This window comes from Notolepis coatsorum, assembly GCF_963971535.1.
Source record: "Notolepis coatsorum genome assembly, chromosome: 18".
NCBI classification, from domain to species: domain Eukaryota; kingdom Metazoa; phylum Chordata; class Actinopteri; order Aulopiformes; family Paralepididae; genus Notolepis; species Notolepis coatsorum.
Window position 1 is genome coordinate 44,576,761 of NC_140182.1, and position 26,048 is coordinate 44,602,808.

Below are 26,048 nucleotides of genomic sequence, written 5' to 3' on the forward strand. Positions count from 1 at the left end.
GTCAACATTAGCATAGGTGTTTGGGTTTAAGGCTGGTTGACAACAGCAGCTGACCAGTGTCCAGGGACCTGGTCTCCTTTAGATTAGACCATTCTGGTAGTCATGGCACGATCGATGTCACTCTCTTTTGGGGAAAAGGTATACTGCAGTTGAATTTAGGTTTTTCATGGATCGGGTAATCAATCAAAAAGTGCATCCTATCATCCTGTCCTATAATTCCATATCTTAAGACTTGGTTCCGATACAAATTAGAAGACAGATAAAATAATTGATATTACCTAATTTTGGCCAAAATTAAGTTATTTTAATTAAGACCGGTATTGCGATGCTTGGAAAGACAATACATTTAAAATAAGATAAAACCACAGGGATAATTTGGAATGAATAAATAGCTTAAGTATCTTTCATTTAGGTTTAAATAATAAGGTCATCACGAAAGGGGGGTAAACCCTGAATTACCTTATTGTGCTCCGTTTTGTCTGTCTGTTTGTTTCTTTAAGTGAGTCATTAATAAGTGTTTCAATGTGTATCTTATTTGTTTTGTTCCTTCTGCTTTTGAAAAATTGAGGAAGCTTGAAAGTAAAGAGTGTGAGGAGAGTATTGTAGGAATATAGAAACCTTTGTAGCACCTTTTTACATTTGTTTATTGATAGGTTCAAGTAGGAGAACGATTGGAATAATATTAACAATAATAATTTGACATGGTTGTTCCGTTACCGCGCAGTTTAGATTAAATTCTCGGGTTACTGTGTTCAGTGGGAGTAAATTTAAGGTAAATTTAAAGGGGGGGGGGGATTCCAGGGACAGATACTAAATTAGATTAATTTAGAAAATTAAGAATATATAGACAGAGAATGCCACAATAGGAGACTTTATGGAAAATAGTTCCTACTTCACTATATTTACTAGACTTATAGATTGGTTTAGTACTCAACAAAATAATGAACAAGTTCAGAGGTCAATCCTGAATGGTTCTAGAATATAATCAAATTAGCTGAGGAGCCACTATACCTGCCCAGAGGAAAAGGACCAAGAAACGTTTGGTTGCCCCATTGCTAGTGTCATCACACATCTAGAACATTTGGCTCACCGGAGGGAGAAGAATCCGATACATGTTACAGCCACAGCCAGGCTCTCTCTCTCTCTCTCTCCCCTGTCTGGCAGCAGTCTCCACGCCCTTATATGGGCAGCTTCCTGTCCCTCCTTCTCCACGCCATCTACCTGGTCAACCTACACACCTGAGGCTCATCAGATCATCACCGAGGCTGGATATGAGGCCTGTGCCCCTGCCACTCCCCACCCAAGGGAGGCTTCACCACCGTGGATCACACAAACCGCGGACTACTCTTCACTCGTGGACGTCTCCAGCCTGGACACAGCCCGGTGTCACACGGAGCGACCTCCTTGCTATACATTCAGCACGAAGCAGCGGAGAATACATGAAGGGGGAAAATATGTTGTCTCCCGCAGATTGCAGACTTGGGAAAGGAGTATGGTGTGAGTAAGAGCGGCCACAACACATGCTAGACTGTGAAAAGAACAATGTTGACCACTTTTGATATAGACAATTCATCACCAGTGACCCTTGGACCCTTCATCACCAGTAACCCTTGGACCCTCAACTACATTGCAGGAGTTACATACAGTATATATGTTATCAACAGCAGAAGACTATACTATAACAAGTAGGAGATCATAGGATTTATTTCATTTATAAAAATGTCTCTGCCCCTGGAATCCGATATAAGGTTTGATATGTTATATGAATTAAACTGACGCAACCAGTTATGATATGAGTTATATACGTTATATTATCAGTACATAGGTAAGCAGATGTAGTCTATTTATGCCTTTTCATTTAAATTTGGAAACAGATATCACTGTTGCATACAAAGGTTTACATCGATTGAAAGTGAGTATGAAAAGTATGAAAGTGAACCAGATGGGAAGTCAATAAAGACTCCGGAACATTTTTCCACCCCAGGCTTGCCCTACTGGTAAAATGAAAGGAATTTTTGAGTGAATGAAAGTTCTCCTCATATTGATTATCATTGCTATATTTTGATTCACCACGCAAAAGGGGGGTGGTATTTTATTTCAATACATAACTATGAGGGTCCCCGGTTTTCCATTCCCTTTTCCTTGATGATTTATAGAGCCAGTGTTTATTTCCTTGTATTATGGATGTGTTATACAACTGTACTATTGATGCTCTTATTGTGTACTATTGATGCTCTTATTGTTCAGTTTTATGCCTTATGTTCTACTGCTTATGCAGTCTCACCCTTTGTGTATTCTGAGGAATACGATCGCTAAGGCCAGTGGGATGGTGAGTAAGAGTTTCCCCTGCAAAAGTAACGACTGGTCGCAGGGGTTTTCGCGCTCATACAAAGGGTTGGAGGTTTTTTTCATATCATTATGGTTGGTGTTCTGAGAGTTTTGGTCATTTTATTTTATATCTTTAGGTTGTTCACATCATTAATGATGTGAAAGGGGGGATTGTGGGATAAAATCAATCAATTTATGTCCCTAGATACATGTATTAATGTATTCCTATTATCAGGTCTCAGCCTGTAGTTATTTTAGCATGTCTGTGGCCTGACTGAGGTGTCACAATCTATTTGTTACCGGAAGGGTCAGCGCAGCTGTTGGTAAAAAGCCACACAGCCCCAAGAACTGATGAGGTGACGGGTTTGGCTGACCACTGACAGGGAGCATTGTCAGGATCTAGAATAATGTATAATACCTATGAATCAATCCATTTATCTATTGTAAGAACCATAAGATATCTACAAATGTGTGTACCATTAAAATGTGTTATTATGATATGGTATTAAAACAGGCCTATGTGTCACCATGACCCCAGCTGTCTGAAACTACCAGGAGACAGATGTAATTCTAGACCCTTGTCATTTCAACTGTTTACCTTATATAGACATTGTTTAAAGTCCAGAACCTTTCTTCATGCTAATTTGGAAGGAAGGCACCTCATTCGCTCAGAACACCAACCACCTGACTATAAAAATGACAATGTGATTCGGATCGGGAGACTTCTGCTTGGCCTTCACCAAAGCTAAGTTGGAACTCTCCACTCTCAGCTGTTTGTGTAAATACTCTGTAATATTGAATATTCACTCTGTAATAAATATTTGATTGCTAACACCCTCTCCTCATCTTTCAAGGTCAATAAAAGAATATGCCTTATCAGTAGAAAGTCATTGTCATTTTCTTAAATGACAAATATGTTAACTTAAATTAAATGAATTATTCTCTCCTGTCCTTGTCCCCACATGTAATGTCATGTCTTTATGCTTACTGGCCACTGGAGGTCACTGTGACCCTATTTTTTTTTCTTCTTTTTTTAGAGGGATATGGAGCTGGGTCATTTTGGAATATAAAAAGAAATGCTACATAGTTCACATGAACATACATTTATTACAAATATCACAATCCAGAAAACAACAATTCTTCCGTAAATCACATCTTTGGGAACCCTGGGGCAAAGTTCCTTTAAAGATGTTTAAATACAACTTGGTCTGAGACTTCTTTTTAACCTCTCCAGCAGAAGGGACAACTTATAAATTTTTCTCGTTTTGATATACACGGTCCTCGGAGCAAACGGCGATTAAATAATCAAACAGAGAGATATCTTCTGAGATCATTCTGGAAATGTTTGAATGATTTTAAACATTCAGTCCATGCAAACTGGCAGAGTACAAAGTGTTCCAGGTTTCCTTTTGATAACAATTTGACCAAAGAACATTTTAAATTATTCGTTGTCATTCGTCTCAAAATGTCTATTTGATTGAGGGTTTCTTTGTGTAAATTTTTCTTTTTTTGAATGAGCTTTTCTTTAATGACCCCACCTGTTTGCAAACTGTTATTCAATCAACCCAGAGATGATTCAAGTAGAGGACAGTGAAAGATGGAGAGAGAGAGAGAGAGCGAGCGATGGGGGGGGGACGACGACGACGACGACGACACAAAGACAGCAAGGGAGTCATGGAGAGGAGACTGAATGGAGAGACAACAGGAAAGAGATTTGTTGGTACATAAAAAATTAACAGAAACTCACATGTTGCTCAACTCGCCTATCTCAAGCTTCGCCCTCTCTTCTTGATCCTCCATTCACAACCGTTAATTTCCCTTGGAGCGAGCAACGATAGTGGTGGGAGGGTTGAGAGAAGAGGGGGGGGGGTTGAGACGGGTCGATTCAAACTTAAAGCACTTTCACTTGTAAGGAGCCCGGTAGCTAAAGCCTACTGTCCATCTAACTGCTGTACTGAATGACTGCATACCCGCCGACTGTGTCGTCACCACAAGTCCAGATTTAAAGGTATACAGAGTATTTAGAGTATTACAGATACATGCAGAATATCTGACCCGAAAAAAACACCAAAAAAAAAACAGGCTGCTCACTCCTAACTGGCTGCCCTTCGGTTGGCAATTACAGTGTTGGTCTGAGACCAATACGGTGTCGAGTCGTGTCCGTCTTGGGTGGACATGTCAAGAGAGAAAGTTCTAATTAAGCTGTTGAACGAGTGTAGTAGATCAGGGTGAAGATTATTTTACATCATCGTTTCGTTCAGAGGTTCTCTCTGTACTTGGACCAGGATACAGTCCCCCGATTCGCTGGCCGCAAGCCCCGCCCACCGCCGAGTTGTTTTCGCAATTCATTCATTCGTCGAATAATGAAGTGAAGCAGAATGCATTTCAGCCTGAGCATCAGGCAACACTCTGTACATCCCCCTTAAAAGAAGGGTTGATTGGTGAATGAGCGGCTTTTCGATCTGCTGTGGTCTTTATATAGAGATGGAGATTGAAAAGGGAGCATCACAGATAACATGAAGATCTCAGCAGACTGGAGATGACAGGAACATATATAGCAGAATGTAGAGACACTGAATCTGAGAGGATTGGATAGATGGAGAGCAGGGAGAGAACTAGCTGTGGGGAGACCAGACCACTGGTCCACACTGAAACAATAACCTATAACCACCACACCATTTAACCCATTCATTAAGTAATCAGTTGTTTAGGTCTTAGTCGATTAAGAACAATTTATTTGATTAGTCACTTTCATGCCCCTCCATTCTAAATGAGTGATTTCCTACTAAATAAAAAGCACATATCTGATAAGCACAGGATTTAAAGAGAGCCTTGTGTACGATTGAGAGTGGGAGATGGAAATGTATCAATTTAAATCAACTAATCAATTGACTAGGCACATTCCTATGCTCTCAGTATTTTATCCCCCCCCCCCCTAATTCTCCTCTTTTCTCCTGCCTTTCATGTGTCTGGGCAGAATATATTTTGGGGGTGGCTGATGCTGCCTGAGAAACAGCTTGTCGGTTACATCTGGCGTGTAGAGTGAGATGGAGAGGTTTCCTCCATTCAGATATGAGCTGAGAGAATGAGCACACCACGTAGAGAGAGCCTCACCAATTGTTGTACCTACACCTATACAGAACGACTGTACAATATGAAATCTGTCATCTCTGGGGATTGTAGATCTACAGTTGTTAGTAGGCTGTGTTCATGCTTCCCCCCTCAGAGCTTTCACCCATCCAACCCCTTCAGATCTGAACATGTGAAAAGATGCATTGGGAAAGTGGGAATCGATCGTTTCTGGACCGGGTTTAAATAAAATGTGGGGCTCCTCCTCTCTTACAGATGAAAGCTCCAGAAGTGGACTGCAGGTGATTTGTCAGTTCTGAATATATATGGATGAAATAGTTCCTCTTCTTGCTTCTCCCGCTCTCCTCTCTTTTCCTTGGAAAAAAACACGGGGAGGCTGACACTTCCTTAGCCTCCTCCACAAGTTCCCCCTGGAAGGATTCAAAAGAGAAAATGGAGGGAGAGGAGGAGGAGACGGTTGTGCAATCCAACCCTTGATTTACTCTCCTCCTCTCTCTGACGATGTCTCTCTATCTCTCTCGCTCTTATCTCCGTCTCTCAATCACTCTCCCCTGTGGCTGGGCCCAGGGTTCTGTTGTCTTCACAAAGTTCTGGCGCCGCCCTCACAGTCCTATTGGTCGATTTGATTACTGGCGAGAGAAGACCGCAGGAGAGGCAGGCCGGTAGGGTCCCACGTCCGTGTCCGTGATTGGAGGAGAAGCAGGAAGTGTGTCAGGAGACATGCGCAATGAGTCTGACGCGAGTCTGGATTTCCTGGCGGCACAGGGGGCACGTCTCTAACTGTAAGGCACACTCCATACACATACCACTGGGAGGATGGAGAGAGAGAGAGAGAGAGAGAGACAGTTCATTAAAACAGAGAAACTAGACACCATGAACGTTCTCAGATCGCGGATACAATTAAAAAAGGGAATTCCACTCTGGGTCTCTTGTATTTAGAAGAGTTGTTTTACCACAGAGGAAAACAAACCCACAAATTACTGCACATGATCCTGCTTTGCAAAAGGACAACACAGAGGTTGTCACTCCTACCAAGGGAGGGGAGGGCTGAGCTTCTGGCTATTCCGTTATGCTATTCCGTACATTTCCGTTTTATACCGTTTTGAATATGAACATAGTCAAAACATAGCGTTTTTGTGTAATTCAATAAACACGTTGACATTTTTCGCCTGATTATCGGATCTTCCTGAAATCAACGCTAGATCACTATTATCCTTTGTCATGCACGCATGCAATGTGATTTAGACCGGCGCACCCCCCCCCCCCCCCCCCCCCCCTCCTGCAACCCAACGGCACACAGTCATACACATAAAACACATAAAATAAATACTGTGACAGAAACGTAGATCTACGTTTCCGGCACTCAACGATCGGGCGACAGAAACGTAGATCTACGTGAACGGCAATCAAAGTGTTAATAAAGTAATCAGTTCTGGAAAATGTATTAGTGAACCTCTCAACAACATGCAAGTTATTCAAAATCTAAAAAGGGAATATATAGTTTTTGTTGCACATGTGCACACATGCATATAAATATTAGGGGTGGGGGGGGGGGGGAAATCGCCAAGTATCGATATTTAATTATTCATAAAAATTAAATAAATTTTTTTTGTATAAGGAAGTTGCATTGTTCATTTTAATACCTGTAATAGTACAAGTCCACACACACACACATGTGCATTCAGTTAAGTTGGAATATGACTGTAATACAAACAGTTCAGTTTGTCAGGTACGTGCAACACAGATTACAGTGTTTACATCTGTCTGCTTGAGAAAAAATTATTCAAGTGAGATGAACAGACTGAACTTTATTTTATTAGATAAAACATGTTGACAAAGTTTTACTTTGCAGTTGAAAAAGATAATAAATTAAATAAAAAAAAAAAAAAAAAAAAAAAAAAAAAACACGATATATTTAGTATCGTGACGCAAGTATCGCGATTGTATCGTGAGGTCTCTGGCGATTCCCACCCCTAATAAATATACACACACACACACACACACACATACCCGTGTCCACAGGGCCGTAGCTCGGTGTCAGCCATGATGTCACAGCACAGCGTGCAGCAGTTGTCTCTGATGTTCACCTGCTTCAGCAGCGCCAGACGTCGGTGTCTGGAAAACACACACACACATATATATTAATAAACACACACATACATTAACACTTTGATTGCCTAAGGCTAAATTCATGATATACCATCCGTTGCCAGCTCTATTTAAGATGGAGAAGTTCCCCTTCTTTGCAGGGATATAACTTTTTAAATTCTATTTCTAGATTGCCATTATTAGGGCCCATTCAAGGTCCTATATGTATTGTTCATGGTGTAGCAACGTTAAACTTTTTCATTCACATATTCATACTAAAATATGGTCTAAGGTATAAGTATGTTTTCATCTCTTTCTGCAGCTTTCTCCAGAACATGATTTATAGCCCCAAATGCATTATATTGATGATGAAATACAGTTTGATAGCAATCGGCGCGATATAAAAAATTCCAACTGAACGTACTTCTGGAAGTTACTACACGTCATCTGATGTTGACCGGATGGGCGAGGGGGCGTTTATAATTCCGTGGGCAGCGTTATACCATTCATCTAATGTGGGTCATATGTTCATTAGATCAGTTAGTATCGAACACGGTAATATTACACGCTAAAACTCACCCCAGTCTCCTCGGGCCGTTGGGCGATCAGCGTGGGGTAGACAGTTTTCCATTATGGGATGTCGAAATACCCGGTCCATTTCCAGGTTGTATAATAGTATATAAGTCCAAATCATGTTGTTTATCGAGTTATTGGCAACGGATCGCTATGTATTGTGTCGAGCTCGAGTCCCGGGACCTATAGCAAGTGCCCGGAAGTAATATGGGTGATCACCACTTCATCCACATGACTTCCTGTTTGGCGCTTCTGCCGATCGGCCACCAGATGGCGCTCTTGAACCGCTAGAGGATTGAGAGGAGCTCAGAACTGTGTGTGAAGGCTGCAGAGGGGAAATATGATTCCGATCACAGATTTTTGAAATATTGATATTAAAGACGAGTTAGGGCGTCCTCGGCAACTTTAGCATGGCTAGGAAAGACGCCTAAACACGTTTTCGGCACTTAAAGTGTTTAACAATCAACACACGCACACATTAATATCAACACACACATTAATATAAACACACACACATTAACTCATTCTGTGCCAGTCACGAGAAATGTCGGGTTAACTCGCCAACCGTTCAGCGCCAATCACGAGAAAAGTCAGGTTTTAATCGTTATTTCTTTTATTAGCTATATCCATAAATTTTTCATCCATCCAGCCTGATATTATCATTGGGAATGGGTCTGAGCTCGCAAAAGGGCAAATACCGCCGCCTACGCCTTCCAGCCGGTATTGCACTCCATTAGAAATGCTGTAGTTTCTTTTCTGGACCGATCTGAGTCGTGCGGGCGGGGTTTAAATACTGCGGCTGGACAAGCGTTTACAACGATACATCTGCGATGCTGGCCCCCCCCCTTCATATGTAATGCCGGACAACGTGGGACGGACCTCCACAAGCAGTATTTGGAATGGCGATCAGATAATTGGATTATTTTTTTTGCATTACATCAGAGACAAGGTAAGAACACTATATCAAATCTTGCGTTGATCTGATATTTCTTTCTCCCGCGATCAAAGCTGTCTGTGTGTGCCGTGTGTGGCTCTTTACCGTTGGCTGCGGTGGGGGGGGGGGGGGGGGGGGGGGACATAATAATAATGCTCGAGGAGACATAATAATGATAATCTAGCGTTGATTTCAGGAAGATTCGATAATCAGGCAAAAAATTACAACGTGATGAGTGGATTCCACTAAAACGCTATTATCTCGTCTTTTCCTGGGATTACTAAGAATCACCAAAACTATACTCATATTCAAAACGGTATAAAACGGAAATGTACAGATGAAAAAACAATCTGTTTTTTGCATGTTGACCAGAAGCAACTCACTGACAATCGACGGTGTTATTAGACCCATAGCTATAATATAAGATATATTTTATGCACTCGCAAATTTCACAGTCTCCCCATTGATTAAAGCAATGGCGTTCTAGCCAGAAGGTAGACAGCGCCCCCTGGCGCTGAATGAGTTAATATCAACACACATTAATATCAACACAAACACACATACATTAACTCTTGGCTGCCAGCTATTAGCCTTATCCTGTGGTAGCTACTGTCAAGCTGTAAACGATGGGAGTTAGTCACCTTGTTTGTAGAGCTAAATCTATATTCTATATCAGGGGTAGGCAACCCTAGGCACGCGTGCCTGCATAGGCACGCGGGGGCATTTTCTTTTTTTTTTATCCACTTTTTCTCCCTTTTTTTCTATATTTTCTCCCATCCCAATTTCGTATCATCCAATTCAACCCTCCCCTGTCACAAACGCTGTTTCTTGCCTCCCACAAGCCGGCTGCAATGTGGACTAAGTCATACATAGCACAAGTCCCCTCCGGTACTTGAGGTAACAGCAGTCGCATCTTTTCACCTGCGCAGCTCGATCTCTCAGTGGCGAGGAGTAACGCGTGGGAGGCTCACGCTGCCCCCGACACTTCCTGATTCTACTGCGCAGGCGCACCAACCGACCTGTAGGAGTCGCTGTCCACAACGCCCGATCCCCACCCATCAGTTTCCCACCCCCTAATACGGCCAATGTGTGTGTATTAGTATGAACGACCAGCTAAACTGAAAGCAATGTGGAGCGCTGGCGAGCGCCTTGCCCACTACGCCACGTAGCCGCCCTGCACGCGGGGGCATTTTCATTGGCATAGGGGGCAGCATTAAAAATAAATACATTTTTTTTTTTTTTTTTTTTTTATATTATAATATAACTTGTTGAAATCCTCCCACAGGTTCTTTTTTGTAAATAGAGTATATCAAGGAGGCTTTTCTCTGTAGCTCAGATGTTTTGTTTGAAGGCTTGCCAAACAAAGAGACAATCAAATCAAGGATAAAATATATCCCCATGTCAGCTTGAAGTGTCGAGCGACGCATCAACGAAATGTCAGAAAATATCAGAGAACAGCAAACAGCTGGATTAAAAGATGCTCCGGTGTGCAGCTTAAAGTGACCAACTACAGCCCCCAGATAACGGAGCTCAGTAAAGCAAAACTGTTTGTCTGCATTGCACCCCCTCCCCAACTCAGATTTAGGGTTGATACAACCATCATAATAATATTGTTAATAATAACAATAACAATAATGATGTAATAATGTAAAAATTATCATTAAAAATACCTGATTATGAGAAAAAATAATTACGATGCATGGAATATTGTTGAGGCACACTAGTTACAACTATATTTCAAACAGGCACTCCATGTCAAAAAGGTTGCTGACCCCTGTTCTATATTATAGCCATGGATAAAATACTATAGTCATTTGACATTGAGTTTCTTCCGGTCAAGATGCAAAAAAGAGATAATTTTTCCATCTATACGTTCCCGTGTTGTATCGATTCCATTGTAGACGCTGCAGTTTCTTGCCTGAACCCGCTATTGTTCCGGAATAAAATCTACAATATAGGTATTATGTTCCAGCATGAATGCATGAAAGGGGGGGGGTTGTTTCTGATTATTTGAACAACATTGAAAACGGTTATCAGCCCGATCGGTACAAAAGCCTTGCAGGATCAAGCTAAAATGTATGTCAAATCGCCCTTACCTGTGGCCGGGAGTAATCCAAAAAGAATATTCCAATTGTTTGATCGCCATCTGGTATATCCAATGTCCATTTGCTCGACGGCATAATCTACCATAACATATGGATCGGGCATATTTGATGGGCTTCAATGTAACCGGGACAACCGTTCGCCTCGCCCGAGAAGGAAAAATTAAACCTGAGACCTGGGACCGTCCCACAGCCCAGGATACAATGTTAGAAAGGGTGCTCGATACCGCCGTCTAGCGTGATGCGGCCGGTATTGCACCTAGGCATTCTCAATGCGATTCCCAATGTTAACCCTGAGTCAGTGGGCCTGTAATGAATAGAAATATTGAATAAAAGAAATAACGATCAAATAACGAGTATACTCGTTGTTGGCGTTCAACGATTGGTGGCCAATAACGAGTATAATCGTCGTTGGCGGGGAATGAGTTAACAGTAATAACACACACAGGCCCACACAAAACAAAACATGTATTATTCACAGACATAAATTAAGGCACATAAGGGGAAATTAAGCATTTGCATCTATCCTCCAGCAATACAACATAAATAATGTATATTATTTTTGCACGAAACTCTACAGAGAAGTTGGTATTGTGAGTTGCAATTCACACCAAATCATTTAAAAGTGAGTTTGCTGCACAGTATTAAGTATCAGACAGTTCTTTCCAATTTAACCTGTTAAGCCCTAGCCATATTTTCAGAAGATTCGCCTAAAAGTACATACCCAAGTAAATGGAAGATTACTAACCCCATTATTTTACACACTCAAATATTTGAATATAAATACGTCCCGATCCAGGTTCAGTCCTATTTGGGGCAATGCCAATTTTAAATCAGGGCAAAACGATAGTGGATTTAAAGTATGGGCTGAAAAGGGGTTAAGGAAAGTGCAAGACATATACAGGGAGGAGGATGAAGTATTCATGTCCTTTGCGGAAATATCTACAAAATATGATATTCCGAAACATCACTTTTTTAAATATCTTCAGCTAAGGAGTTTTATATCATCTCAGAACCATTCATTGGATATACCGAACATTTCCATCTTAGAGGTAGCAGTCACTAGACACTGTTATGGTAAAGGTCTAATTTCAATGCTATACGACTTATTTGTATCTGGTTCAGATGAATCATCTGAATCAAAACTGAATCAATGGAACGAAGACATAGAGGAGGAAATATCTTTAGAAGAATGGAGCGTGGAATGTAAAGAGGCACAGAGTCAGACAGTCAGTAGCAACCTAAAACGTATACAATATAAATGGCTGATGCGTACATATATAACTCCTGTTAAATTGCACAAGTTTAATGATAATATTCCAGATACTTGTATTAAGTGTAGTGAGGAAAGGGGGACACTGTTCCACTGCATATGGGAATGTGTGAAAGTGAAAACCTTCTGGCAAGATGTTATTGATCTGATCGATCAAATTTTATCAAAGAAGTTGCCATTGAATCCCAAGCTTTTTATTCTTGGTTTATATCCTACCACCCCACATCTACAACGCAAAGAGTTTAGATTTATAGATATGTGCATATTACAAGCAAAACGTGTAATAGCTCTTAATTGGAAAAATGTTGATGGACCAAGAATTGGTATGTGGATTAAAGAAATGGCTTCAATGGAAAAGATGGTGTATATTGTTAGACGTAAACAAAACATTTTTTATAATGCCTGGGGACCATTTGTGTACTTCTTAAAGCATAATACGAATGTTGGGAACTTGCTTCAACAAGAACAGGATTAGGGGGAGTACTGTGGGACAACTCTTATTATTGTGTAAAAACGACAAGAAACACCCTTTACTTAATGTGTAAAACATTTTGGTTGTATTATTATTTATTTATGTTTATTTTTTATTTTTTATTATTTAAATCTGTATCCTTCCTATGTGAACCTGTTTTTGAAGTTAATTATTATTTTGTGTGGTTAGGGGAGGGAGAACGGGGTGAAAATGTTTGCTGAATACTGCTCTGCTGATATACATGTTGTAATTTGCAAACTAAAACCCAATAAATATATTGTTTAAAAAAAAATTGAAGATTACTCCACTTCTACAAGGACCATTTGCATGTTCTTGGTATCTAGGGACATCTATGGACCTCATGGAATGTATTCCCAGTGTCAGAAATATTGTGTCTGTTACTATGCTTGAATAATGCTCATTTTCTCCCCATCTTTGACGGTGAATAACACCATGCTAACATTGACCAAAAGTGAGCTCATTCAGGACCTCCTTCAGATCAAGTGTACTAAAAACCTAAGCAAATGAACAAAGGGCAGATGATTTACAAGAGTGTTTGTAGATACAGTACTGAATTTTGCCAATCCAGACACATGCAATATGAAATATGAATAAAGAATATCAGGCATATAAATGACCTTATTGTGGCCAAGTCATACATCTATGGATCGGGGCAAATCTCCTCTTTAAATTAAAGAGTTGAATCTGGATTTAGTACCACCAGGCACCCGGTATAGGGTATACAGGATTGTGACGCGTTTTCTTTTCTAGACGTTCACAGTAAAGGTAAATAAACAATATAGTTTGTATTTTATGGCAATACCGCTGAGGTTTGTTCGACCCGTAAGATATAAACACAACAATCACGTCAATATTTCTAAGAAGAAAATGGTTGGACTTCCGTTGTCTGCGGCTGGTGTGAGTTGGATAGTGTAGTTTTATGAAATTTTGAAATCCTCGGAACACTTAAAATCATTCCTAAACAAATGTAGTGCTGGAAATAGACACGTTGACTGCTGTTTTGATAGGCTTAGGGTCTTTACTCTTGGCTACATTTGAAAAAGAAACATAACATCACTTAATACGGACTGTATTGATCTATTTGTGACGTGAAATAAATCTATCAGTGGACCACAGGAAGTGTAGAACGGAGAAATTCCAACGCTGAACGATAGCTAGCGATGTCCTCTACAAAATGGCCGCAAAAAGATTCCAATTCCCATGGTTCAACATTTCCATTTCCGGTTCAAAAAACGATTGGAAATAGAAAACTTAAAACGATATAAGTCCACTTTTAACCTATTGCTAAACTATTGCCAACCTAACGTTTTACATTCTACATGCATTTGTAACATAGTAGTGATATTAATACTTGAAAACGTTTGATTTTAAAAACGCTAATTTATTGCATCACTCATAAAAATATTAATATATGATAATAATGTCAAAAGGGGTCGGTACCGTCCCCGTGGGGTGGAACAGGTTAAGAGGTTAAGTCAACTGTATATTTTATCATATAAAGATATAGCTATAAGATATCCTGGTTGCTGCAGTGTGAGCAGCAGGATACAGAAGCCTCATCTATCTCTGTCTGGATGGGATGATTCCTCCAGCGTCGGTCTCTACCTGGGCAGAATGATCTTCTCATTGGGCAGCAGGGAGGCAAAGTCGTTGAAGGTGCTGAACTTGACGGAGGGCGGATGACGAAAAGGCTTGGCCCCGAAGTTAAACTCGCACTGTTGATACGACATGAAGCTGGCTGCTGCAAAGAAGCCAGACCTGAGTGAGTCAGAGTGAGAGTGAGAGAAATGGATGGGTAGAGTGAAGGAGGGGAGAGAAGGAGAGGAAAGGTTTAGTACCACCAGGCACCCATTGGGTCAATTATAGGCAATTAATACTGTGGAGTTATGTAACAGAATGGAGGACATTAAATGTTTCCTAAGAGAAGTGAAGTGAGGCAAGCTGGCATTTAATCAGACCAGTGTATCTGGGTACTTTGGCTCTACTCACTACCACACCTGTGGGGGGGGGGGGGGGGGGGGGGGGGGGGGAGTGATTGTGTGTGTGCTTACGTGGCTGAAGTGAAGACCTGTTTCTCGGGAGGCAGTTGATGTCCATTCAAATAGAAGAGCATCTGTTTTTTACTGAGGTCCAGCAGGAACCCTATGGCATCTCCTACAGCAGACACACACAACCCCACGCCAAAGGTTTAGCAGACAGGCACACGCACACACACCATCATCAGAAATGTCAAAGACACACATAAAGTGTCAATGTGCCTCACACATATCCTTTCATGGAGGAGTTGCATAACAAGGGTTACTTCAGGCGTTATGTTTGTGTAGGGTGTGTGTGTGTGTGTAGGGTGGGGGGCACGTGTGTGTGTGTGTGTGTGTGTGTGTGTAGCATGTACCTTCCTTCCAGCAGGGGTGTGAGTGGGGTTTACTGCGAGCGTTGTACCAGATGAGCTGCCTGCAGCCATCGTACGCACACGAGTACTCATCATCACCTATCCCATAGCCCTCCTGGAACACACACACAGTCTCATCATTAGGGCTGGGTAAAAAAAAGGCATTTTCCATTTGTTCTCCCAGCCCACGTGACCATTTCTAGCATTTCCATTGGCTATAGTGACAGACATGGATACTGATTGTGGAAATACAACAAATCTACGAAACCACTTACTGAGACATCACCCAGACGTGACATATGCAAAAGCCAATGTTCCAATAAAAAGTACATTCATTTAACTTGCTTGAGAGTAAATTCTTAATGTAAACATTGATATTTTTAACAACGCAACATTTTATAGCATTGAATCGAATTTAATCGGAAATGGATTCAATTCGGGACCTTGTGAATCGGAATCAATTGATCAGAAATCGAATCGATTCGGGACCTTGTGAATCGAATCGATTTCGGGAAATCAGTGGCGATACCCAGCCCTACTCATCATCATCACCTATCCCATAGCCCTCCTGGAACACACACACAGTACTCATCATCACCTACCCCATAGCCCTCCTGGAACACACACACAGTACTCATCATCACCTACCCCATAGCCCTCCTGGAACACACACACAGTACTCATCATCACCTACCCCATAGCCCTCCTGGAACACACACACAGTACTCATCATCACCTACCCCATAGCCCTCCTGGAACACACACACAGTACTCATCATCACCTACCCCATAGCCCTCCTGGAACACACACACAGTACTCATCATCACCTACCCCATAGCCCTCCTGGAACACACACACAGTACTCATCATCACCTACCCCATAGCCCTCCTGGAACACACACACAGTACTCATCATCACCTACCCCATAGCCCTCCTGGAACACACACACAGTACTCATCATCACCTATCCCATAGCCCTCCTGGAACACACACACAGTACTCATCATCACCTACCCCATAGCCCTCCTGGAACACACACACAGTACTCATCATCACCTATCCCATAGCCCTCCTGGAGAAAAGAAAAACCACCCACCCACCCCCACACCCACACCGTACTCTAGTCTATCCCATAGCCCTCCTGGAACACACACACACTATACTTGTATCCATATTATATATTATATACAGTCAGGTCCATACATATTTGGACATTGACACCATTTTCTTTTCAGACTTTCAGCTTTGATTTCAGCTTTTAATTTGATTTATGATCGTTAGTTTTAGTCCAATAACTTTTGGTGCTTTAAAAAGGAGGAGGCACATGTAGAAACAGGTTGTAATTCCTACACTGTTCACCTGATTTGGATGTAAATACCCTAAAATCCATTGTGGTGGTGTAGAGCCAAAATGAGGAAGATTGTGTTGAAGTCCAAATATGTATGGACCTGACTGTGTAATATATATATATATTATATATATATAAATACTGTACAACTGGTTTATGTTCAGTGGTTTATATTTACATTTATTAAAAGAAATATATATAAATTAAGGTAGGAAATATTAAATATATATGTTTTATCTTATCAAAAGAGACTCACATATCAAATAAATAAATTAGTAAGACAGACCAGAAGAAAAAGATATGGAAAAGAAAAAGAAAGATAGTGAAAGACTGTACATGGTTGAGAAACTTGCTGTCCTTGGTGGCCCATCCGATCTGCATCACCCCCGATGTGATAACAGTCACCTCGTAGTACCAGACCCCAGAGTCCACACAGAACGTACAGCGCACACTTTCAAAGGACGAGGCATCGCACCGTGCCTGGGAAGGACAGAGAGAGGGGGGAGAGAGAGGGAGAGAGGGGATGGAGAGAGGGTGGGAGAGAGAGTGAGGGAGAGAGAGAGGGGGGAGGGAGGGAGCGAGAGAGAGAGAGAAGTGAGAGGGGGGAGTGAGAGAGAGGGAGAGAGAAAGAGAGGGAGGGAGAGAGAGGGAGAAAGAGGGGGAGAGAGGGAGAAAGAGGGGGAGAGAGAGAGAAGTGAGAGGGAGGGAGAGTGAGGAGTGATAGGGAGGGACAGAGAGGTATTTAATAACCTGGCCATATAGGCCATCCATAGAGATACAGAGAGTGAGTACTTCTGAAAGATCCCATTCCTCATGGCCTGACTGCATGTGGGGCAGACAATCTTCTTCTACAACATGTGTGGGGGAGGCGATTGACCGCCACCTAGAGGCTCCCGTTTAGTCTGTAAAGAGATTACAGAGCCCAATCGCTCTGTCTGCTATGTGGAAGTAATTGTGGTTCCAACCACAACTGAATCTCAAATGAGGAAGAAGCAGTGTTGTCTTAACGGCTCAGTAGCAGTGGGAACACTTTAGGTCAATAGGTAGTGCTCACTTTATGCATCTCTATGAGGCCAACACATTTTTCACCAACATAGTTTTGCATTGGACACACACACACACACACAACTACACACACCCTTACCTCTAGTCCAGTGGGGGAGATTTTGAGGTACTCGCTGACATCGTTGCTGTTGAGCATGGCATTGATGTTGCCGAGGTTGACCTTCTCATAAGTAAAGTGACGGCCATCTTTCAGGACTGGAGAGGAGAGGAGAGGTTATACATCATGTCTTTCTTATCATTTGCTGACCTTGAGGAGGTCATCCATGCTTTCATCTCATTTGAACGACCATAACTCTCTACTTTCTCTCCCTATCCGCAGTGATGCCTCAGTTACAGCCTCAGGCAAACACCCATCCAACTGTATCAGGTGCGGGGCTGATGGACAGATCAATAAATAATAGAGTCCGTTTGGATCATTTGGATGGAAACGTTGATCTGTGGTGAAAAGATACCGTGTGGACACAATCTATTGTTTATTCATCGAATCATCAGTTATCACGACCCCACGCATCCTGAACACGCATACATGAAGACACAGATACTCACAGAGGTTATCCAGGCTCCACTGGGAGCAGAATCCGACCTGGCGCTTAAGGTAGTCGGACTGATCCGCCCAGGACTCCAGGACGGCCAGTCGGTCACTGATACACGACTCGCACACAGTCAGCTTGTTCTCACCTGGGACAGCAGAGGACGCAGTGAGCCAAGGAAGAGAAGTGTGAGTGAGTGAGTGAGTGAGTGAGTGAGTGAGTGAGTGAGTGAGTGAATGAGTGAGTGAGTGAGTGAGTGAGTGAGTGAGTGAGAACCTACTGGTCTGTGAGAACTTCTCCAAGGCGATAAGAGCAAACAGCATCACTGTAGGGTGAGCCTCAGAACTCTGGAGAGAGAGAGAGAGAGAGGAGAGAGAGAGAGAGAGAGAGAGAGAGATGGATAGAAAGGGGAGATGGAAAGAGAGATAGAAGGGGAGAGATAGATAGATAGGAGGGAAAGAGAGAAAGAGAGTAATAAAAGCCTAAATCGAATCCAGATAGCTGCATCCCTAAATGTTATCACAATAAATGGTCTAATCAAAGCATTTTGCCAATCCCCACAATTTATCAAAAAGAAACAAAGGTTTTTCTGAAATACTGTGAAAGTTTTAGAAAAGCAACAGCAAAGTCAAGTGTATTTTGATTGCAAAAGCAACAAACACTGCAGAACTGTGGGGAGATAAGTGAGCACAGATGAATGATATATGGATGTTTATTACTTTATTGTTTTATTTTAAAAAATAAATATTTATTTCATTTGTTTTTAATTTATGTTCGAAATAAATAAACTCATTCATTCATGTTCTCTCACCAGGCTCTCTAGGAGGTACTCCAGGGTTGCTGGGCTCAGAAGACCGATACTGGCTGGACCTGACAAAGAGAAAGGCAACGTTATGATCAGTAAATTCTCAACAAAATTTGAGCTGTTAACTGACGGACACTACGTCTTTCATAGCGGATTGAAGATCAAATTCAAGCCTATTCAGCAAGATGAAAAGAGCCAATAATTCAACAACAACTGTGTGGCAATGATGACATGAAGGTTTGGAACCCGACTGGCACGGAGAGAGGCCAATCTACAAGGCCCTGTTTGGAAATACACTACGAGTCATCTGGACTCCATGTTGTCAGTGTATTGTGCAGTCTATTGCTTGTTCCTGTTCAATGCGAGGACCAATAGAGTATATTGCCAGAATCTGCAGGGAACATTGGTCTGTTAATTTCAATCGTGATCACGAAGATCTGATCAGAGAAGATTTTCCGTCATGTTCTAGTATAGTTAACTATACCAGACTTTAATCAGACACTGGAATGCCTGAACCTTTTTCATACGGACTAATTTGCCTAATCTTGGCAGATCTTTAGACCAAGGTGAAAACGCAGACAACAATGGGCTGAACAAACCTTTTCGGTGCCTGAAAAGTAATTCCTGGGACTAAATGTTCTGGGTACTTTGGGTCTTAGTTAAAGTAGTTCCTGGGACTAAATGTTCTGGGTAATTTGGGTCTTAGTTTTAGTTACACGTTCAATTCAGTAGAGGGTGTAATGATAAACTGAGAGGAAAAAACTAAAGACCTCGGAAAGAGAAGGAGCGAAGGAGAAGCGTCAATAGTTTTAAAATGTTGATACTGTATTCAATGTAATTTTCAATACTGTACTGCGGTCGCTACACCCCTAATATTGAACCATGCTAGTCTTCCTCAAGTTAAAAACAGTTGGAGGAGCAGGAGGACGAGAGTGATGCTTCTATCAAAGCTATTGATAGTGGACTAAAACACGGTGAATACAAGATCACCACAAATATATTTATATTAAGGCTGTCAAATATATCGCGTTAATATCGCGTTAACTCCCGATTGTATTAATGCCACTAATTTTTTTAACTCAAGATTAACTAAATTTTTTTTTTTTTTTCTTTTTACTAGACTTCACTCAGGTGTATTATTGATGCTCTCATTGATACTATGTTTGTTTCTGAAGTGTGTGTGTGTGTGTGTGTGTGTGTGTGTGTGTGTGTGTGTGTGTGTGTGTGTGTGTGTGTGTGAGATATAGAGAGAGAGGGGGGTGAGAGAGATAAGGGGCAAAAGAGAAAAAGATCTGGGAGAGTGTGTGTGTGAGGGAGAGAGGGGGGTGTGTGATTAATCAGCCCTTGTGTGTGTGAATGTAACAAGTTCCTAACGTTTTCTTTCCCCTATTATTTCATGCACACTTTATTCATTGTTTTAAATTATTATTTTCTTTTAAGTTATTTTGTGCATCACTCTGTTTTGAATTTGATGCAAATTTGCAATGCATGAGGGTCATCCTTTTGTGTTAAATGGCTGCACAAAGCAAGCATTTGTTGACTCGCATGTTGATAAGAGTATTAAAACTTGGAACTTGAAAAAGATCTGTTTAAGGTAAAAAATTTATTAAAAATAAAAATGCGATTAATTTGCGATTAATCGCGAGTTAACTATGGACAATCATGCGATTAATCGAGTTAAATATTTTAATCGTTTGACAGCACTAATTTATATCAAATCAAATCAAATTTATCAAACACACGTTAATGTCCCCATGGGCCGGACACGTCTTCTTTAAACAAGTCAAGAAGAAACATCACAATAAATCAAGAACAAAACAAAAACACCATAAAGTCCAAAAAATTTAAAATAAATGCAACACTCCCAGACATACCCCACGCGAAGGTAAGGAAAAACTCACTAAAACCTAGCAATAGGAAAAAATGCACCACAGGCAATGTGGAGGAGAGAAACCTTAGAAGGGCCATTAAAGGGGGGGATCTCCCTTCTTAGATGTCGGTGATAGTAGTGTTGCAATAAGCAATGGTAAGCAATAAGCATGCACTCATATGTGTAATGAAACACAGATAAGTGCATGCGATAGCGTGCGATATATATCCCACATCTGAAAGTTTTGCAATCACGAGGTAGGCTCTGAGGTTTTCTGTTAGTAACCTCCGTCTGTACAGTGTAGAATAAATAGATTCCAAGAGTGACCGAATGTCCAGGCCAAAGAAACACCACAACGCCTCCAGTTATCACTTCAATAAATGTACTTGTTGTGAACTAGTAACTCTTCTCTCCTTAGGCCAAGGGCCTGAGCCCTGGGATACTGTGCGTGTGCATGCACACGTGTGTCCTGTCCCCTGAGAGACTTTCTGTGGTGTGATAATAAGCCAACAAGGGTACAGCTCAAACCTGCCTAGACAGCTCTCTTTCACTTTCTCCCTACTTGTTATGCTATAGATACCTGCTAGGAGCAAAGGGCGTGCCAAGGGAAATTAAATCACAGATACACACTCAGATGTGTGTGTGTGTGTGTGTGTGTGTGTGTGTGTGTGCTGCAGTGCCAATGCATGTGTGTGAGGCTCAAGATGGGAAATTAAAGGGATAGTTGTGATTTTTGGAACCCTAGCCCTATTTCCTACTCACCAATAATACTGTTGATCGGTAGAATCCTCTCAGCACAATCCATGCTGTTCCTCATAATGGCTCCAGCTAGTTAGCCACAGACTAATGCAAAGTCAATGGGGCCAAGCTCCCGTCTGTACAAGCTTGACTGAAGCTCACTGAAATGTACTCCCGTTTGCACGCAATGTAGATTTTAGTGAGCTTCAGTTTGCTTACAGACATGAGCGTGACCCCATTGACTTTGCGGCAAACTAGACAGAGCTAGTATAAGGAAGGAACAACATGGATTGTGCTGAGAAAGGACTCTACCAATTAATAACATCATTGGTAAGTAAAAATCACAACTATCCTCTTAACACCAGATGCTAAATGCTGTGGCTCTGTGGCTGGTAATGCGCACTCCATTCGTTATTTTGGGAGGTAAGCAACCAAACTCTTCTATAATTATATTTGGCAGGTAGAATGATGACTGAATGAATTAATGTAAATTCAAGAATCCACCAGTGACTGTTTCCTGCCATGGTGTAGGTGTTTGAATACATCAGCCGCTGACTGTTTCCTGCCATAGTGTAGGTGTTTGAATACATCATACCAGCCAGTTTCTCAGCTAGGCATCCCAATACAGCCGTGGTGTTTCTGTGTTTAGCAGGGATGAGGGCATCCTGTCGAGCTACGGCAGAACTCAGACTCAGCATCTCTGACAGCTTCTGGAGAGCATCCTGAACAGACAGAGAGAGAGAGAGAGAGAGAGAGAGAGAGAGAGAGAGAGAGAGATGGGTTACTACTAGGGATGTCGGATATTATCGGCCAATATTGGCATAAAAATGTGATATCGGAAAATATCTGTATCGGTTTTCAAAAAAAATGTATTTTTTTTTTAACATTTATTTAACCCTTATTTACCCAGGCAAGCAAGTAAGAACAAAATTATTTTATTTATTGTCAAAGTATGCATAATGTTGTGTTAATTACACGACAAGAGATATGTAATGTTAATTACCTGAAATTATTCCGTTTTTTGGGGGGGGGAAACCCTGCATATATCGGTATCGGTTGATATCGGTATCGGAAATTAAGAGTTGGACAATAGCGGTATATCGGTAAAAAAGCCAATATCGAGCATCCCTAGTTACTACACTAATACACATGGATGTACACACAAACAAGTGCATGACACACATAACCGTTACCGACCTTGGTAGGCAGGGGGCACTCATCCAATAGCAGAGTGATCACAGCAGGCCCAAGCGGATCGTCCAATGGGATCACTCGGATGAGAGATTGGACCACCTCCAGCCAACCATCGTCTAGGAGAGGAGAGGAGAGGAGAGTGAGATGGGTACTTTGCTGTGGAGGGCTGAATGCCCTCTAACATCACATAACCTTTATGTGCAATTACAGTGTTACTAGAACTTATCCTGAAGCCCTAATGCAAGAGAGAGACCATCAAGACATGTTATGGTTGATATTTTTCTTTAGGTCAGAAGACAAAAGGTCAGGGGTTGCCGTTCCATTGTAACGTGAGCCTGTGAGGCCCGTGGACACATGTAATAGTGATATTGGACAATATAAATACTCTTGACTTGACTAGGCCACCTGAGAGCTCAACATGGAGGAGAAGCATGACCGGAGTCGGGCCAAGTGTCCCACCGAGCTGACTCAGGATCTTCAGTAACAAGAGCACGTTCGTCAGATGTGGCGTCATCAACATTTTGGGGGGGTAAAAGTTGATGACGCACCAGTTTGGAAACCACAGTGACTAACAGCGACTCACTGTGACTGGAAGTTCACACTACGAGCCACAGGGCAACGGGAAAGCATACATTTTTAAAGGAAGTTGGCGAGATGAGGCTACAGATATGAGCTCTAGCGATGCTGTGAGAGGAAATTATGTTTCTGCTGTAAGAAGTAAAACAAAAAACGAATTAATACAGTCTGGTGCATGAAAACTAAAATAAACAAATAGGCTCTTTTACCTCTGCCATCTCTTACACTCTAATCTTTCAGACAGCTGTAATACCTGGGATGTTGCCTACATGTTAGCTTTTCCTACAGGCGGCGATAGTCTCTTAACACTTTGGATGCCACGGGTCCCCGTCTCAAAACATGGTCATTTCCGTTTTATACCATTTTGAAAAATCCTCGTTTTCTTGAAAGTTTCAGAGAAATATAAAGATTCTGTGATAAACGGCCTTTACTGGAATATTCTGGAATACACAAAAAAATTTAATTTTTCGGCCTATTTATGAATAGTTTTCAAATAAACGCTAGATTATCGATAGTATATGTGTACTTATGCACGCTAGAGAAGAGAGCTGAAAAATCTATTCTCTCATTTCCTGATCAGCACACACACACATATGGCACACGCTGATATCTCTGTGAAAACAGATCCGATTATTCTAAGACTGGTAAAATAGATTCCTTACCTCAGATCAGATGTTCTCCAAAAAGATTATTCCAATTCCTGATCGCCATTCCAAATATCGATCGCGTTTATTGATTCAGCGCTGGGTACTGGAAATACCGATTCCACGCTGTTCTGAGGGTCGGCGAAGACTTGGATCTCTTCGGATGGCTTGCCGGATAAGTAAAATGAGGAAACTGGATTCCCCCCCCCCCCCCCCCCCCCATCAGTCTAATCCAACAACAGGGAGAGACGATAGGGGGCGGTATTTTCCCAATGGAGCTCAGAGAGAGGTTGCAGCACTAACGTGAGACTAGATTGATGAATATGAATTCAAATCGCTAATAAAAAAAAAACGACAAACAAACGCTATATGTTGTCGCTGGCATTCAACGGTCGGCATGAACTAACGACATATAGCGTCGTTGGCACTCAAAGTGTTAAGCTGCCTTGGATACGAGCGTCAGCTACATGTGAAAGCCTCCGCTTCCCTCCTGTGTAGAAGAAGGTGACGCAGAAACAAACCTCTACCTCCCCTAGCTCCCTGTTCACCAGCATCCCCATCGCTCCCACACATCAAAGCCACAACAGACCTTCGATATAAGTCAACATTACAGCCTAGCAACGAGGCGACAAGAGGCTGGCTGGCTGTAGAGTCCAGTAGTTGGTGGTTAATACCCAGCTATGCTCCATTGTTGCATGCACAAACTCACACACAGTGACATAACATGCAAATCATTATAATACACACGTTATGTGGGTATAATCACCCCATGACACCCAAACACAAGAAAACAATCACCAACACACACACTCTCCTTCTCACTTTCACTCTCCTTCACACTCAAGCTGCTCTGTTGAATAAGTACCAAAAACAGACTCGGGCCCATCAATTGCAATCAATACTAAAGCAAAACACAAGCAAACAATGGAACAGCAACAAACAGTAATGATAGAATGAATGATTTGGCTTCCCGTCCCTGTGACGTGTTTATTAACATGCTGCAGTGCACACACACACACAGCCAGAACAATGAAAATGGAGTGAGCTGAGCTCATCTTAAGGAAAACACCACTAAAATAAAAATTCCCAATATGCCTAAGACAGTTGAATGAATATTTGTGAACATGAGCTACTCCCAGAGCCAGAAACCACACGGGTCAAACTTGTGATGTCACATCTGACGTGAAGTCTGGAGCTGCTCCGTTGACGATGAATGGGAGACAAATTGTGTGGACCCACAGAACATGTTTTCATATCCAAATGACATTTATTCTATAGTAATGTTCTCAGATCTGAAACAGAAAATGTACCTAAAATGTAATTAACTAAGAACATTCACTAGATACTCTCTCAGCATCATCTATAAAGTCTTTCCCAGTTCATTGTCTATGGAGCAGCTTCAGACGTCATCCTTGATAACATCAAGTTTCAGCACTCTAGTTTTTGGATTTGGGAGAAAGTTGCTAAATTTCACTAATATTTTTGTACCGTCTTAGACCAGAGGAATAACATGTATGAATTCTGAAATTTGACGTGGTTCCTCTTTAAACTAGCTAAATGAAACTGAAAGTGTGGCATGAATGCAGACGCCAGCCACCCAAAAGACCCCAGTCACCCAAACAACTGCCTCTTTGAACTGCTGCGGTCAGGCAAGCGATACCGGAGTCTCATGGCAAGCACAGAGAGACTCAGAAGGAGCTTCTATCCCCAGGCCATCAGGATGCTCAATGAACAATGAACAATAACAAACCATCAATACAACCACAGCACACACATCCACACGCACAATCGCTTTAAATAAACAACACACTGTAGCACCCACTTTAGACACATTTTATATTTATATTTATTGGGTTTTTTTTTTATCCACTTTTTCTCCCATTTTCTATATTTTCTCCCATCCCAATTTCGTATCATCCAATTCAACCCTCCCCTGTCACGAACGCTGTTTCTTGCCTCCCACAAGCCGGCTGCAATGTGGACTAAGTCATACATAGCACAAGTCC

At 41.7% G+C, this 26,048-nt stretch overlaps 1 protein-coding gene across 3 annotated transcripts in view; it reads right to left on the minus strand.

Moving 5' to 3' along the window:
* Window positions 1-3,421: 3,421 nt before the first annotated feature.
* rspry1 (ring finger and SPRY domain containing 1) overlaps window positions 3,422-26,048 on the minus strand; it is a 34,728-nt gene continuing 12,101 nt past the window's right edge. For all 3 annotated transcript variants that reach the window (XM_084334581.1, XM_084334583.1, XM_084334582.1), the window contains 12 exons: window positions 22,826-22,938; window positions 22,224-22,350; window positions 19,027-19,085; window positions 18,496-18,562; window positions 18,232-18,363; window positions 17,765-17,880; window positions 16,957-17,100; window positions 15,274-15,385; window positions 14,933-15,035; window positions 14,487-14,639; window positions 7,429-7,533; window positions 3,422-6,226 (listed from right to left, as the gene is read on the minus strand). In XM_084334581.1, the coding sequence (XP_084190707.1) occupies window positions 6,130-6,226; window positions 7,429-7,533; window positions 14,487-14,639; window positions 14,933-15,035; window positions 15,274-15,385; window positions 16,957-17,100; window positions 17,765-17,880; window positions 18,232-18,363; window positions 18,496-18,562; window positions 19,027-19,085; window positions 22,224-22,350; window positions 22,826-22,938 (1,328 nt within the window). In that variant the 3' untranslated portion in view covers window positions 3,422-6,129. The remainder of the gene's footprint in view (window positions 6,227-7,428; window positions 7,534-14,486; window positions 14,640-14,932; window positions 15,036-15,273; window positions 15,386-16,956; window positions 17,101-17,764; window positions 17,881-18,231; window positions 18,364-18,495; window positions 18,563-19,026; window positions 19,086-22,223; window positions 22,351-22,825; window positions 22,939-26,048) is intronic.